General features: G+C 36.7%; 1 protein-coding gene across 4 annotated transcripts in view; it reads right to left on the bottom strand.

Moving 5' to 3' along the window:
* LOC150100364 (nostrin-like) overlaps positions 1 to 18582 on the bottom strand; it is a 398805-nt gene that overhangs the window by 98986 nt on the left and 281237 nt on the right. For 3 of the 4 annotated variants that reach the window (XM_090402920.1, XM_090402918.1, XM_090402921.1), the window contains exon 10: positions 11519 to 11592. In XM_090402920.1, the coding sequence (XP_090259046.1) occupies positions 11519 to 11592 (74 nt within the window). The remainder of the gene's footprint in view (positions 1 to 11518; positions 11593 to 18582) is intronic. The other variant, XM_090402919.1, reaches the window with a different exon arrangement.

The following is an 18582-nucleotide window of genomic DNA, read 5'->3' as shown; positions in this document are numbered from 1 at the left end:
ACTTTGTCAAAGCAATTAGTTTACATCCGAGATCTAATAAGGCAAGAAGAAGAAGGGAAGGAAAGGTCAAGTCTGAGAGACTATCCTACTTAGAAGATTCTTTGGAGAATGCATATGGAAGAAAAAGGAATTATCAGGGAATGACAGATCACAGAAGAAGTACCATTAAAATGAAAAACCCAGTCATAAGACAATCAAGACATAATGCTAGAGACAGAAATGAGGGACTCTGCTCTGATGAGACATCCCCATACTACAAAAATAAGAGACAACCTACTCCCAGTAATGAAAGCAGAATGAATCTAAGTGAAAATGTAGAGAGATACAAAAATACTGACTGTAGTAATAAATTAGATTTTATTCAAACTAGATATTATTTAAGATCTCGAAAGGGAGATAAGAAGTCTCTTTTCTCCACTCATAAGTCTAGTGTGAAAAATAAGCCTTTGTTAAATTGTGAATGAAGAATTTTATGATTTATTAATACTTCATTCATGATTTAACATATATTGTATTTCCTGAGCTAAGTTTGCTCCTATGTAAATTGTAAATTAAACACTTACTGTTAAATTTTTATTGAAATAATAATTGTAATTTTTTTAGTTATTTATTCTGTATAAATTCTTTATATAAATTGTAAATATATGCGGAGAGCAAGGATTATGAATGATATTCTGGCTGAAATGTGTGAGGAGATGGGAGTACAGTTTGTTAATGTGTGGAATGAGTTTGAGGGACGAAGTGAGCTGTATGGGAGCGATGGACTGCATTTGAGTGGTTATGGTGTGAGTCACTTGGAGAGACTGCTGCTGGAAAGTGGAGAAGTGAATAGAGAGAATGAATCAGATCGAGAGGGGAGTGATGTGGAAGAGCAGAAGAGTAAGACAGGAGAGATTGAAGAAGTGGAAATGAATGGGGAAGTGAGTGGCATGAGTATAGAAAATGAGAGAATGGGTGTGCAAGAGGAGCAGGGAAACGGGGAGGCTCAGGGTGGACAGGGATACACAGCGTGAGAAAGGTGGATGCTCCAAGAGGAGGTGAGAGCATGTGTAGGCAGGAAAGTAATGGGATGATCAGGGATCAAAAGGAAACAGATGGAATTGCAAAGGGTTCTAAAATGAAGAAGCAGAAAGGGAAATGGCCCCAGTCCAGCATGGAGAGATCACATCGAGTGAGTGGTATCAGTGGAACGAGCTGTAGATCCAGAAATGAGTTGTTGTGTTTGTATACCAATGCTAGAAGTATAAGAAACAAGGCGGATGAAATGGTTGCACTAATTGCGTCTGTGCACCCAGAGATTGTCGGAATAAGTGAGACATGGTTAGATGAGGATGACATCCTGACAGGAATAGAGATGGAAAGGTATGATGTGTTTCGTGAGGATAGAAGGGGTAAAAAGGGAGGGGGAGTGCTATTGATGATAAAGAAAGAGTTATGTCCATACAAGGTAGAGATGCAAGAGGGAAATGGGGCCAGTGGTTTTGAGGCAGTATGGTGTGAGATAGAGGTGAATAGAATCAAATACTTGGTGGGATGTTGTTATAGACCTGGTAATGTGGATGGTGGTGATAGTGAAATGTATAGTCAAATAAGCCAAGCAAATAAGAAAAGGGTGATCATTATGGGTGATTTTAATTATGGCAATATAGACTGGAATGAAGAGATAGCAACTGAAAGTAAAGAAAATGAGTTTCTTGAGTTTTTGAGGGATAACTACCTCAGACAGTATGTAACAGAGGGCACACGAGGATTGAGGGTCTTGGATTTGGTCATCTCATCAGAGGATGTAATTGTAAATGAGGTGTCAAATCATCCACCAATTGGTGAGAGTGACCATGAGGTGATTACCTGGGTGGTTTTCAGCAGTGCGAGGACCTCTGTGAGAAAAGGGTATATGTGAAACTAAAGGGGGAGGGATGATTATGAAGAGCTCAAGAGACATCTTGAGGGTGTAGCATGGAATGAGGAGTTATCTGGAAAAGAGATCAATGCAGCTTGGGGGATTTTCAAAACTGTTTAGTAGATGCAATGTCTAAATGTATTCCAAGGATGAGAAGGTTAAATAAGGTGGGTGTGAGATGGATGAATAAAGAGATTAAGCATGCGATACAGAGAAAAAGGGCATTGTGGAGGCAGCATAAGAGAAGTGGAAGTAACCAATTTCATGAACTGTTTCCCAGTTTACCCTGAAGCTCCCCCCCCCCATTTCTCTGTCCATCTTGCATTCTGATCTCGGAAGCGAAAGAAAGTATAGCTGAAGGAAAAAAAGCGAGTGACACTGTGAAAGTGAAGGAATGTCGGAATGAGGAAATGAAAGAACCAAATGATAGACTGACAGATAGTGTAATTGCTAGGTTGCAAGACTTGAAAAATGAGTTGAGCAAAATGAGTAGTGAAATGAAAAATATCCATAGTGAGATGCATTCTGATCATGGAAGTGAAAGAAAGTGTAGCTGAAGAAACAAAAGCAAGTGATACTGTGAAAGTGAAGGAATGTCGGAATGAAGAAACAAAAGAACCAAATGATAGACTGAGAGATAGTGTAATTGACAGGATGCAAGACTTGAAAAATGAGTTGATTCAGAATGAGTAGTGAAATGATTTCATCTCATCAGTTCTGATCTCTTGATCTCTTACTTCTTTCACTCTCTTACTCACATCAGTCATTCCTCCTTGCAGCCATAGTCTCTCTAATTGATTCAAATCAAATCCAGTCAAATGCAAACTGTCACTTTTGTACATTTCTATCTTTCCTTGAAATGCATACCACACATTCACAAACTCCACTCCTTTCTCCTCACACAGCTCTGCCATGATCCCTGCTCTTCGTCTCATCTCACTATTATCATATCTAGGTTAATACACTGACCATTCTTCCAAACACACTGTTATCTTTCACTCTCCTCAACAATCAACTAATATCCATTCTTACATGGATACATGGATTGCATTCGAATGGATTTGGTGTGAGTCAGTTAGAGAGAGAGAGAGAGAGACTATTGCTGCAAGGAGGAACGAGCGATGTGAGCAAGACAGTGGAAGAAGCAAGAAGTGAAGCTTGAGATCAGGAGATCGGAACTAGTGAGACTGAGGTTATGTCCATACAAGTCATTTGTTGCAACAACCACCAGCAGCTCATTTGCTTCTCTTATTTAATGCATCAATTATTCTGCTAATTCTCTCCCCTGGAAAAAAAAATACCTTATGGGATCTCTCATTGACCACACCTCTGATAATGGAATCTCCATTCTTGAGTCATTCGTCACCTCTTTTTCTCTGCTTTCCTTCGTTCTAACTTTTCATAACCGTTCTAACTCATCCATTCTTATCCACCAAACTTCTCATCTCACTATGCATATTTTTCATTTCACTACTCATTCTGATCAACTCATTTTTAAAGTTTTGCATCCTAGCAATTACACTATCTGTCAGTCTATCATTTGTTTCTTTTGTTTCCTCATTCCAACATTCCTTCACTTTCACAGTGTCACTTGCTTTCGTTTCTTCAGCTATACTTTTTTTCACTTCCGTAGTTCTGCTCACTTCCATTTCGTGATTTATATAATCATTTGCTCCCAGCTTTGCTTCTGTTCCATGATTCTACAGTAATTTGCATCCACAACTGATTCTGTTCCATGATTCAGATGGTCATTTGCTCCCGCAATTACGTACTTTTTCATTCCATCATCAGCCAGTTTCGCATTTACCAATAATTTGTAGTTATAATAAATTTAGTTTAATCCTTTATCCAAGTGTAGGCAAACAAAGTTTGCACCTGAAAATATCTTTAGGACTGAGGCAAGGTGGTACATTTGTTGGTACCTCCTAGCAAAGGTGGACCAAGCTCTTATCTCTCCTTGTCTTAGTATCTCCCAAAGCACATCTCCTTGCAGACATGTATAATGCTATTCATTAAGGGAAGGGCCACTACCCAGACCGGTTTCGACCTTTATTGAGATCTCATCAGTGGGAGGCAGATCCAGAAGTGGTGGTACTAAGGCAGAAGCAATGGAGAGGTCATATTTACCTATACGAGTTGCCAAAGGGTGTACCACCTTATTATTAAATTACTCTGGATTTAGAGAAAGATGTTGGAAGTTTATTTTGCACTTGGTTAGACTATAATAAATTTAGTTTAATCCTTTATCCAAGTGTAGGCAAACAAAGTTTGCACCTGAAAATATCTTCAGGACTGAAGCAAGGTGGTACATCTGTTGGCAACTCATAGCAAAGGTGGACCAAGCTCTCATCACTCCCTGTCTTAATATCTCCCATAATGCAAAGCACATCTCCTTTACACTTGGATAAAGGATTAAACTAAATTTATTATGTCTAACCAAGTGCAAAATACACTTCCAACATCTTTCTCTAAATCCAGAGTAATTTAATAATAAGGTGGTACATCCTTTGGCTCGTATAGGTAAATATGACCTCTCCATTGCTTCTGCCTTAGTATCACCACTTCTGGGTCAGCCTTCCACTGATGAGACCTCAATAAAGGTCGAAACTGGTCTGGTCCTGACTGAAGCAAGGTGGTACATCTGTTGGCAACTCATAGCAAAGGTGGACCAAGCTCTCATCACTCCCTGTCTTAATATCTCCCATAATGCAAAGCACATCTCCTTTACACTTGTATAAAGGATTAAACTAAATTTATTATGTCTAACCAAGTGCAAAATACACTTCCAACATCTTTCTCTAAATCAAGAGTAATTTAATAATAAGGTGGTACATCCTTTGGCTCGTATAGGTAAATATGACCTCTCCATTGCTTCTGCCTTAGTATCACCACTTCTGGGTCAGCCTCCCACTGATGAGACCTCAATAAAGGTCGAAACTGGTCTGGGTAGTGGCCCTTCCCTTAATGCATAGCATTATACATGTCCGCAAGGAGATGTGCTTTGCATTATGGGATATACTAAGACAAGGAGTGATGAGAACTTGGTCCACCTTTGCTACGAGTTGCCAACAGATGTACCACCTTCCCTCAGTCCTAAAGATATTTTCAGGCGCAAATTTTGTTTGCCTACACTTGGATAAAGGATTAAACTAAATTTATTATAGTCTAACCAAGTGCAAAATAAACTTCCAAATTTGTCATTATATCACAACCCCTTTGACATATCCATACCATCTCTTGTCTCCTATTTAATATCACTACAAACACTTTACATTCCGCCACATATACATGTTGCATTCATGACAATGTACCAAAAAGTCCACGTCATTAATTACATTTGATTTTTGCAGAGCCAGATTTGCCTGAATTCCAGATTTCATTTATACCCATTCTGTCATCATTTAATTTCTGATATCTCTCTCTTTCTCTACCCCTCCCCCCTTTATGTTTCTCAGCTAATTTTTCATATCTACTACAATATTTTACCTCTCACAATTTTCTGATGATCTCTGACATTAAAGATTGTTCAGCAGAAAAGTGTGACGGGGAGTGAGTGGGAGAGAGAATCTCTCCCTTCTCTCTTTCCCCATAACTTTCTCTGTCACTCCTACTCTTGTTTGCTAGGTCAAACTGATGTTAAACCTAATATCTCCTGCTTCGTGTTTCTCATTTTTCATATCTACCACCTCTTTCAGTACCTCCTTCTCTCTCTCTCTCTCTTTCCTCGCTTGACCTCCCCCTTACACAATAAACACTATCCTCCAAATCTATTAAATTCCCAGTCACGCCTCTTAATGTTATATCCATTTTCACATGATGTTTGTTTTCCTCACTCTTAATCACGCTATTCATATCTCTCTGCCAACATGCATTCATTTCTAGTGTATTCTTACTAAAACTAGAGATATTGATATCACTTAGATCTTCTAACTGCCCACATTTTATGTAGCTATGAAATCCCTATCTCTTATCTGCTACATTTTTAATTGCAAGGGTGCATGCTGCAAGCACAGCATACCACAAAATCTTGTAGGATACTGAGCAGAATATAGTCTTTAAATGATGATGGGCTGTGTATCAATTAACTGATGCATGGCAACTGCCATTAATGAAATGAAACAGTACAATACACACCAACAAAATATAAGGCAAGATACAATCTAAATTTAGAATAAATACTCTAATGATTAATATCAAAATTTATCTTTTTTCTTTTTGCCTCACTGTCAGCACTAACAGGAGCTTTGCCCCTGGTGGCATTTTTCACTCAGCTGGGTCCTGACCATACCAGTTTTGCTATTTCTGTTGTCTATATCTATATTTAATTTGCCACCTTCCCTAAAAATTATGTCTAAATAGCCAAAACAATTTATTTGTTCTGTAAATTTCATTTCACATTGAGAATGCAGGTGAATCTTCATGTTTTTGCCTTTTTTCAATTTTTTCCAGTGGATTCATGTAAGAGTCCAACATGTGCATAAAAGCCAAGTACCTCCATAGCACAATTGGAAGAACAACAGTGCACTGTGCCCTTCGATTGGAAAAGGCCTAAGTTTGATTCTTGTTGTGATGAGAGGAATCTTTATATGAGTTTTTTCCATTGAAGATGAGTTAGCCGATATCATATGGAGGTAGTAGAGTTTTTCCTCCTGGAAACTTGGGTTTTTTCATCCTGCATACAGACAAATCGGCCTTGAGAAAACAAGCAAATTTACAGACAAAAAAAATACTAGTGGTGGTGGTGGTGGGTAGTAGTGGCGTTGGTGTTGATGATGGTAGTTGAGGTTCCCTGTAGTTGTGAATATGGAGAGCTGTAGAGTAGGTACCATCCTCTGATGAGTCTTCTTTGAACTCCTTGGAGATGTCATGTAATAATAATAATAATATCAGGTTTAATGCCATTTTCTTTCATAACGTGACCATATACTAGTATATGATGAATAATAGTGGACACAGAGTGCACCTTCATCCTACACCTAATTTTACATCAAACTCACCTTCCTATACCCCTTCAATTTTAATTACTGACTTACAGCACAAATACAGACTATGTATTGCTCTATAGAATATTATTATTTACACCATATAATTGTAGTATTTTGAACAGTTTTTCTCTTGGCACTTTATGTTTTTCCAAGATCTGCAAAATTTAAGTGAAGATGTAAAGTTACATTCCCGTGATTTCTCAAATATTTGGGTTGAAGTGAAAGTCTAATCCCAATATCTTCTATTTGGCCCGAACCCAGCTTATTGTTCTCCATGTTTCTCTTCCACAATTTTCCTTAGCCTCTTCTTATGTATGGTTGTATAAATCTTACCTGAAGAGACAAGAAGAGAAATTCCTTGATAATTCATAATTCATAAAAAAAAAAAAATCATATTGTTTTATTTCCCTTTTTATAGACAATAACTATGAAAGATCTACTCCAATCATCTAGATTAGAGTTCCCATAATGATGCTCCCAGTCTTCTGAATAGCCTGTATGTTTTTTATAGCCACTGTAAAACTTTTATACTTCCATATTTGAGTATTTCCACTCACATTTCAAGTTTCTGATGTCTTTTTCACTGATATGTGTTCTTGATTGCATTCTGATAATTTTTACTCTACTATCATCTATTCTAGTTGCCTTTCCACATCAGGTTTTTGACAACTTTTTCCACTCTAAGTATCAATATATATTGCTGATTGCATATTCATCAATGTTTTCTACCAAAGTTCTGTAGCTGCTTGTTTCATTTAACAACCTTTAACAATCCCCTATTGCTATTTTACTATATATACCAACAGACAGGATAGCAAAAATTAGGCATAAAAAAAAAAGACTATCAAATACATAGAGTTACCTTAAGTAGTAGCAACTTACACAAATCAAAACTTAATGTTAAATAGTGGCATGAAAATATTTTAAACTCTCTTACCAAAATTATGATCAATATTTCTTTGAAGTGTCATAAAAGCCTATGAATCCACAAATTCAGAGATCAACAGGACTAATCCAAAAATAATCAATTTCAGCTTTGACTATCTACAGTCCAAAAGAGCTTCAGTCATGTACAAAACAAAAGGATCAATACCATCTAGTTTATCTATGTATTAGGACCTATCCATGTACTCTTTATCAAGTTAAAGAAATTTTAAAAATATGACTCTATGTAAAAAGTAAATAAATTAATTAATTAATTAATCAAAAAACTGCAGAACTATGAGATCAAACCAAAGAGCAAAGAAATGAATATGATGTGATTCCATACACTTTCTTTAATACAACAGAGGATCAAGCAATTTGTAGACAAGACTAACAAAAACAGAATAATAGAACAAAAGCCTATTATAAGCTGATTATCATCATGATTCTAACTATCTTAACCTTTATAGGTCACTCATAGAGAGTATCACTAAAAAGTAAGGTAACAACTTTGCATGACTAGCAAAGCTGTTAGTATTATGCACAATGCGGTTAGTATTGCTGGCCTGGTTGGCTGAGTGGTTAGTATATCCACTCGCCAGCCAATAGGCTGCAGGTTCGAATCCCGCCCTGGGCATGGATGTTTGTGATTGTCTGTGAAAATACTAGTGGTGGTGGTCAGCAGTAGATGGCATTGGTGTAGATGATGAAGTAAGTTGCGGTTGATGGAGTGGTGAAGACGGAGAGTTGTAAAGTAGGTGTCCTCCCTCAATGAGTCTTTGGACTCCCTGGAGGTATTAAGTAATAATAATGATAAAATCCTGAAAATGATAATATAAAAATCAAAATATCAATATGATATTAATAAATAGCTACTGTAATTCATGGCATCCAGTGCATATTATATTGAAAATTCCTAAATATGTTACTTATCAAGGGCCTACATTGCCAAACAAAGAAGAAAAAAAAACTGGCTTACAACATTAAAGAAAGAAGTACTCAAAAAATCTCTGTTAAGTTCTCTTCCATCATTTCTTCAATCAAGTGTTTAAATTAGTCATAAATTAAAAAACCTTGTTATTTTTATTATTATACAGGTATCTCCATGGAGCCAGAAGATTCATCATGGAAGATCCATTATTCACACAATTCCTATGACACTTCTCCTTAAACTCATTTACTGATGAAGCACCTATCACCACCTCTGGCAACCCATTCTACCCATTCACTACTCACCAAGCAAAACACCTAGTCCTAACAACCTCACATTGTACTCTTATACAACACCCTTGCACATTCTTGTAATACACAGGCCGAAAGAATGTATGATGGAGAGAATGTATGGTAATTCCATTGCACAAGGGTGGTACAAAGACTGATGAATCCAACTATCGAGCTACTAGTATCTCTGGAGTGGTGGTGGAATATTTTGGAAAAGTTGGTTAGGGTTTGCATTCAGAAATTGGTTGAGAGAAACTTTTCAATGAATAGCATGGGTTTACTACAGGAAGGTGATGTTTTAGCAACTTGCTCACATTCTATAATAATGTTACCATTGAGTTATACAAGGGGAATAGATGCACCATGATATTTTTGGATTTTGCTAAGGCTTTTGACAGAATAAGCATAGAAGACTGTTGCATAAATTGGAGAATATGAGATTGGATTATAAACTACTGGCATGGATAAAAGGATGGGTGACTGTCAGATATCAAAAAGTCATATATTGGGGAGGGGGGGGGTATGAATCTTCAAGATTCAAGGCAACTAGTGGTATGCCTCAAGGATCAGTCCTTGGATGTGGAGATAGGCAGGGTAATCAGGAATGCAGCTGATATGCAGTATTTGAAGAATAATTTAAATAGGCTGGAATTGTGGGCATGGGAAAGTGGCTATCAGTTCAATGTCAGTAAATGAAAGTCATGCACTTTGGAATGATTAGATATTCAATGTTGTATTATATTGGTGAGATTATGCTAGAAGGAGCTGATCAGGCTAGGGATCTTGGAGTTTTAGTAGATACAACTCAAAAGATAATTGCAATGCTGAAACAAACTTTGACATGTAAAGATGAAGATGTCATTTTGCCTCTTTACAAGGCCTTGATAAGACATCACTTAGACTACTGCACACAGATCTGATCCATTGTGATTCTGAGACAGTGGAGAGAGTACAAAGGAGAATGTTAAAATGATATCAGGATTGTGGAGTAGTTATTATGAAGACAGACTGAGAATTTGTAGACTGCAGACACTAGCAAACAGGAGAAAGAGGGGTGACATGATTGACACTTACAAACTTCTGAAAGGGGGTCATACAGGATTTTAGCTGGTGGAATTTTTCAAGGATTGCTCAATAAGGCAATCCTTGACAACCCCATAAAAATCTTTACTCCAATGCCTGAGGTCTTCACAAACAGCTTATCTACTCTTCATCTACAAAATGCACTATTAGACTGCATCCTTCTGAGCATCAAACAGGAGGTCGTCAGATTATGTCAGATCTGGGCTATGGGCAAGATGAGGAAGACAAGTCCAAATGTTGCAACTAAATCTATTATGTGCAAACTTGTCTGAGGTTGGGCGCTATCATGGAGAATGACTTCATTCATGTTTTTGGAGGGCCAAACTCTATAGATGCATTTTTTTTAATTTCTGCAATACCTCCATGCACCTTTCTAAATTGATTGTGATGCCTCTCTCCAAAACAGTCCATCGATCTTTATCTAGAACATAGGAACAATGGCTTTGCTGACTTCTTAATTTCTTCTTCTTATGCAGTGAAATAAGATAATTCCATTTCACTCACTGTCTCATCAATTTCAGGTTCATAATGGTGAACCTATGTCTCATCACCTGTGACCATTCATGACAGGAAAGTCTCCCCACCTCATTCTTGTAGTGCTGGAAAAGGTCTATTCAGATGGTTTTCTGGGCTTACTGTCTCTCATTACTTTATGGGCTTATTTGTATTTTTCTCTCAACACTTTCTGGACTTATTTATGTTTGTCTTTCTGTATTTTTGGGACTAAGCAGATACCTTGTTGTAGCTGAGATCATCAATGATGGTCATCACTGTTGGTTTTCTGATACTGAATGTGCTATACAATTCATGAGTTGTGGTGCTATAATCCTTCTTGATCAGCACATCAAGGAGACTTGCCGACTGCCATCAGTAGCTCCTGTCACTTTCAAGCTCATCTCTAACCTTGGTTTCACTACTCTTAAAGTATCTGACCCACCATCTTACTGTGCTCACATCAACAGTGTTGTCAACATAAGAGTGTTTCAGATAAGTATATGAATTTCCTTTGGACTCGCATCTTTTGCAGTAAGGAATTCAATCACTACTTTCTGCTTTGTACATGCATCTATAACAGCAGCAATTTTGAACTACTTGGGTACCGCATTTATGTGACTGATCACAATGCTATTCACTGTTATGAAACAAGAGATTATCACTGTTCACTCAGTGATGAGTAAAGCTTTCTGCTAGCTTGAATTTAAAAAAAAAGAAAGAAAGAAAGAAAGAAAGAAAAGAAAAAGAGGCATTACTTTTGTATTGCCTCTTTAAGTTATTACATGTAATTTTTTGTTTTAAATTATGAAAAATATCTTTCATCTTTTTTCATAACATAAATATATTATATTATACTCAAATAAATTTCAATAAAATATCAGCAAATGATAAGAACAATCAAGAAACTTACATGTTTCTTCCTGTTTTCTACTGGTATACTGGTTATACAATCTTCTGAATGCATTTTAGTATTTTTCTTTTCTGCTATGAAAAATCAAGGAAAATTGTTATATAGCACACTGCAAAAAAAAAAAAAAAAAAAAAAAGCACTATATGTGCAATCCATGAACTACAATGTAATAATACAATAATGTTAATTAATGTTCAGCACTTTGGTATTCTCGGTATCATTATTGCTGGGATTTTTGACCACAGATATAAAAGAGACATAACACTTTTCAAAATTTAAAAAAAAAAAATGTAAGAGTGAACATATTTACTGTGAGAAGATTAAAGTGATGCACACAACAAAATTTAAGAGGTAAAGGGAGAAAATTTAACTGTTTTATAAAATTACATTCTCCATGAGCTCCTGTAGGTTGGTGGTGTGCAATATACAGCCTCAACTGGTCAAGCCAGCCTAGCCTTCTTGAGTTGTGATCATCGGTGATTTAGTGTAGATCATCGGTGCTATAGAGCCCATTTCCACCAAATGGGCTTTAGCACCCTCAGCAAGCATTCCCACTGTCAAAGGATATCTTCCTAGTTGAAGAAAATGCAAACAAGATCTGCCAAGTGGAAGATGAACTTCATCATCTAGTGAAACACCATGACCTTCCTTATTGGGGTTGTTGACGTGTTTAGTCTCCACAGAAGACGTTTCAGTTTTTGTGCCTCCTCTCCTCCCCTCCAATTTTCTAAAAAGTAGTATGAGTGATACTCTTGAAGGTATGACAAACATGCTGCAGAAATTCAGAACATCCTCCCCCCCCCCCATCTTTGAGAGTATAGCAGGTAAAGCAGTTAGTTTTGCAGGCTAGTCTCATCAGATAACATACAGGTCCAAGCCTGATGGTAATGCATTTAGGAGGCTTCCTGATCAGATGGTGCATAATAAGCTGCCTGGTTGGCCAAGTGGTTAGCATATCCGCTCTCCAGCCAAAAGGCTGTGGGTTCGAATCCCGCCATGGGAATGGATGTTTGTAACTTTCTGTGAAAATAGTGGTGGTGGTGGTGGCGGGCAGTAGATGGCATTAGTGTAGATCAAACATGTCAAACTCATAGGCTAACACGGGCCAAATAAATGAGGTTTAAGTTTATGTGGGCTGCAAAAGACAAAAGCTTCAAGTTTCATAAAAACACAGGTTTATTTTGAAAAGTACAGTATAAAAAAAGAACAAGCACAATTATAAAATTAATGTTTTCTCCCTGACACTTGGCATCTCTTCTTTGCTACTCTTTCCTACTTTGGGGAAAATTGTGTTCGCAATGATTACTTTCAAAACTGATCCAAGGTGAATATCAGTAATTCTGGATCTGACAGGAGACTTATTTCCCTTCATAATTGTAAATAACTGCTCACACCGTTAAGTACTTCTAAACACGGATATAATTTCATATGCGAATTTTCGAGTATTTTTAAACCTGGCATGTAAATATTTGTAAAATTCAGGCACGCCATCTTCACTGAATTTTGCCTTCAAATCTGAATCGCACTGGATCTCAATTACCTCTATTTGCATTTCATTAGGTACTGATTCAATATTTATTGAAAAAATAGAAGAAAACAAAGAAAACTTGTCTTCCAAAAATTTTAAATCTGCAAACTTTGTTTCAAATTCAGTTCTAAGGATTACAATTTTTTCTGCATATTTTTGATACAATGCAGTTTCACTTAAACTTGATTTGTTCATGTTGCATGTCAGAAAGTGCGTTAAATCTTCATTTTTCAACTGCTTTTCCCAAAGAACTAGTTTACATTTGAATGACTTAACTTGCATGTCCGTAATGATCTGATCTTTTCCTTGGAGTTTTAAATTTAAATCATATAAGTGTTTTGTTATATCAACCAGGAAGGATAAATCTTACAACCACACTGTGTCAAAAAACAGGCTTGTGTCTTGATTTTTAGTTATTAAGAACTGACATATTTCTTCTTTCAAGTCCGAATTGTTTAGGAATCTTGGAGCAGGATAGCCAACATACCTCGGTATTGTAGGACAAACCGGAATATTCGCTGTCTAATTCACTTAAAAAGCAGAGAACTGACGCTGATTTAAGCCTCGAGATTTTATGAAATTAATGACTTTTTTTGATAGAAGTCAACGCATTTTCCATGTTTATTACTTTCGCGCATAATACTTCTTGATGTATAATGCAATGCATATGATGAATCTTGGATCCGTCATAAATTTCACTTTGTTCTTTTTTTGCAGTAATGCCACGTAACCATTGTTTTTTCCGATCATAGAAGGAGCACCATCTGTAGGTACAGAAGTTAATTTTGACAGAGGTAGATTGTATTTTTGCAGAAGTTCAAAAACACAATTAAATATATCTTGTCCTGTACTAGTGTCATGCATTGGTACTAGTTCGAATAATTCCTCAAAAATGTTGAAATCCATGTCGCAAGCACGAAGAAACACAGCTAATTGAGCTACGCCCCAATGTCCGTACTCTCGTCACAGGCAATGGAAAAAGCTTCGAAACTAGATGATTTTGCTTTGATCTGAACACTTAAATTGTCGGCCAAATCAGTAATTCTTTCCGCAACTGTATTTTGAGACAAAGAGATTGTTTGAAAAGCCTTCATATTTTCAGGACAAATAATTTCTGCAGCTTTAATTAGACATTACTTAATGAAATCACCTTCAGTAAAAGGTTTCGAGTGTTTAGCTATCAACTCCGACAAAATGTAGCTTGCATGCACCGCCGCTTCACTTTCTGGTTTAGTAAACATGAACTATTGTTTTTTCAGTCTCGACTTGAGCTCTTTCAACTTTTCTTGTCTCATTAATCCCTCATAATTATCATATTTGATTTATGTTGTTCATAGTGACGATTAATGTTGTATAACTTTGGTACACTGATAACATTATTACATATTAAGCAGATTATTTTATTTTTTTACTTTAAAAGTATTCATTTATTACTATCACTTGGTTTCGATAGAGACATGCTGAATATTTTAATAAAAGCTGATATTTTTTCTTGAACATCAACTTACCAGATACTAAATAACTGCACAAATTAATAAGCATAACATAAACAAACTTATTTTTCTTGTTCACCAAAAGTGAAATATTTCCTGTTATGCACACCAAAGAAGTCAGTTCAAACAAGACTGACGACTCGACATGGGCGTGGCACTGGCACGTGATAGTAAGTATATAATCAGCTGGTAGAAATAGTTCACCTGCGTGTAAAGGAAATGCATGCAACACAGCTATATGTAGTAATCACTTACATTGGCAAACGTTTGGCTGGGCCGCAAAAATATTCACAGTGGGCCACATGCAGCCCAAGAGTTTGACACCCATGGTGTAGATCATTGGTTCCCAACTGGTGGTACGCAAACCCCCGGGGTATGTGCTGGCTGTTCAGGGGATATACGAAAAATAATCAACAATGGCGGAAAAACAAGTAAGGTAAACAAAATGCAAAACGTGGGTTATGGAACAATAAATGTTAAGTTTGAATCACTGCTTTTACGAATTTTACAAATATTGTAAAATTAAATCTGTGGTTTGTACTTTTAGTGTAGTAATTTTCCTTTCCCAATTCGTTACCTCATTGCCACTATTTACCTTAAGATAGGAACTGAATAAAAGTGTCAGTATTTAAAAACAGATATTTTAAAAACAAGGGGTACAATTTATAGAAATGGATTTAAAAGGGGTACACATGGAAAAAGGTAGGGAACCACTGGTGTAGATGATGCAGTTTGCTGTAGTTGGTGGACTGAGTGGTGGAGATGGAGAGTTGAAGAGTAGGCACCCTCTCTCGATGAGTCTCTGGACTCCTTGGAGGTGTTACATAATAATAATAATCTCACTGCAATATCATACCTTGAGGGAAGCTGTGTAGTGTTATGTGAGGAGCACTGTCAAAGCCATATTATGGCATAGAGATTTGATGCTCTCCATATAGGTAACATGTCTAAATTTCTAAATCCCAGCACAGAATGTTCCTTTCTTTTTTTCTCTTCATCTCTGAAATACTAACATAATAGTAAACTAAAACAGATATAACTGCAGTTGAGATAAATAAGAAACTTCCTTCAAAAATCCCATGGAAATTTCAAAAACTTGAAAAGATTTACAAAAAAATATTTTTTGCATATACAGTAGTATCTTGCTAATCCGAACTAATAGAAACTGTGCTCGTTTGAATTAGCAAAAAGTTCAGATTAGCAAATTTTCCCCCAAGAGACAACAATAGCTAGCACTTAAGACAAAAATAATCAGATTCTAATGGTACATCAATTTAATTCTGTAAATAAATGAAGTAATTGTAAGTAATGAAGTAACTAATAGAAAAAAGCTACTGTACTGTAATGTAAAACTTAAAAATAAAAAAATTTAGTCTGTATGTACTTGTATTATTGAGGAATCTGATTTAATAAAATTACATAGTTCAGTATATCACATAATTTGCATAAAAAATATTACTTTCTTGTACACAACACAGAAAAGGTGTTTTTATTTCTTTGTAAAAAAGTCACTGATTTTCTTTTGCTTCTTGGAATGCTTCTTCTCAGAGCTACATTAGCAATAAAATTTTGTGGAATGGTGTATCATTCTGCTTAGCCCATTCTATGTATATATTAAAACTGTCAACAGCCTCTTCATGTTTTACTTTTTTTTCTTCGAGTTCTTTATCATCATCATCATCTTCTAATTCATTCTATAGTGTCGTAGCACAAAAAATTCATCTGTAGCACAAAATAATAATACGTAATAAATAAAACTTTTTTTCTTTCAAACCGCAGTTCGGATTACTGGTGGGTTCAGACTAAAGAGGTTCGGATTAGCGAGATACCACTGTACTTCACCAACACTGATGGTATACACAACTTAAATGATGTACACATCACCTATAGATATCCAAACCTGAATTCCTGTTTTTGACCAAATCTCACATTACTGATACAACAGCACAGTCCATATGAAGCATCCAAACTACATGCTGTATGATTTGTTCTGTTCCAAGGATGGTACCTGTGCTTTTGCGCAATTTAATAATCCTTGCCTGCTGTTTCTACTGTTCCTCCAATTCTAAACATCATTCTGACCTTTTTGCCTTTTATTCTTGAAGCTTGATTTTCTGCCATGCAACAACACTAAATGAAGTCATCTTCCTGCATGACTTTAATGTCCACAACTTCAAGTGGTTCCCTTTTTTTTCAATTTCCACTAATCAAGTTGGAAGAGATGCTGAGGTATTTGCTGTAAGCAATTGCATAAAGCAAACTGTTTGTTTACCGGCCACAATACCCAACAATCCTCTCCACTTACCTAATACTCTGGATCTTCTCTTAACCTGGCATTAATAAGTTGGTGGTGTCACAGTTATTTCTTTCTATATCTTTGGGGTCTGTGACACCCAGTTGTCCTTCCAGGTATACACTGCTGAGGTGACCACCTGCTCTTATTAAACTGATCACAATCTCATCTAAATTTTATCTCTAGTGGAATGCCAAAAGTCAGAAGATTTCTAAGATTTTTGTCCTTCTTTCTGTGATCAGGCTAGTGTTTACATCCTCCAATTCCAGATACCTATTGTCATCTTTTTTACAGAAAGTATCCATATTGCAATGAGGGCCTTCCTTCCTTTCCCACTCTGTTCAAAATTTCCACTATATATTCAAGCCATGATTTTCCAAGAAAAATAGTATAGGCAATTCATGCCTTCTGACATCTGTGCTTCCACCTTTCTCTTGTCAGATGGCAGTATTTGCAACATGCCTAAAGATAAAGTTGATCTGGTATAATTATTCTCATCCAATTCCTACACAGATGACTGATTAACAAGACAAATCGCTCCTGCTTTATCTGGAATACTGCATTACGTGCTTCCTGTGGCCTTCTGCCAAATTAACCTTGAACAACCTAAAAGGCTTCAGTCCTATCAGTATCTCACAACCATGATCAACAGATGTGCTCCTGAATCTCTGAACTATATTATACTCAGGTGGTATCCACCCTTCAGCATGGAAGCAATCCCATATACAGCAAATTCCAATAAAAAGTGATATGTCTATTATCGACCTCATTTCTTATTACCCACACCACATTGTTGTCTAAATTAATGGAGTAGGTCATCAACAGACAATTTCTTCAACACCTGGAGAACTTGCAAATAGCTGGTGATCATTAATATGGATTCTACTAATCAAGATCCAAAACATATCCCCTGGATACTTCACCCATGAGCATGTTACCAGGGTATGATAGTAGGGAGCCTTTCTTCTGTAAAACAGCTACTGAACTTAGACAAACATGTCGAAGACCTCGAACAAGACTTTAATACTATGATCTAATCTTTCTCTTCCAAAATCTGAATGCTGGTAACTAAGCTCGAGATACTTGACGACCAGCACCCGATTGCAAGCGCACCCTTGCCCACTAATGAACTCCATGATCTAATTGCATCAACGATATGCTAGTCGATTGAGGCCAAAAACAGAAGACTCAATGCTGTTATTCTGAACTTTCTGACGGAAAATGGTAAATCATTAAAAGAAGATGTCAGCAAATTAGCAGGAGAATGGAATTTCGATCCCAGAAATATCAACAGATGCCATCGTTTCGGACCCATAAACAAAAGAAAGGAAGGAAAGAACTTTCCATGTCTCGTGAAAGTGACCTGTGACATACTGACAAGTACATCCAAATTAATAACACCAATAAATAACAAGTTAAAGGACACTTGTCCTCAATCCCGCATACGTGATTGACCTGATTTAACATTTGCCCAGAGGGAACAAAGACGCCAACTTCAGACAACTTGAAGAAAAACGCCAAAATGGAGACAACGGTTGGATCATCGACTATAACAAGTCAAATTAGTGCAAAAATCAAGTGATGACACCACTAGCAGCCAGCATGGAAACCAGTATGCAGGCACTGCATAGGAAATGTGTAAGACCCTTGTGGTCAAATATATGTCCCACAGAACCTTGCACATCCACTTCACTAACATCTGTGACCTCAACTCCAACCTTAATAGTGTCCACTACCATCTGCAGTCCAC

The sequence above is a fragment of the Typopeltis vanoorti genome, chromosome 13, assembly GCF_054136105.1.
Source record: "Typopeltis vanoorti isolate ZY-2024b chromosome 13, IOZ_Tvanoo_1.0, whole genome shotgun sequence".
Lineage (NCBI taxonomy): Eukaryota > Metazoa > Arthropoda > Arachnida > Uropygi > Thelyphonidae > Typopeltis > Typopeltis vanoorti.
The sequence above is the reverse complement of the archived record's forward strand: the minus strand, read 5'-3'. Positions and strand labels throughout refer to the sequence as shown.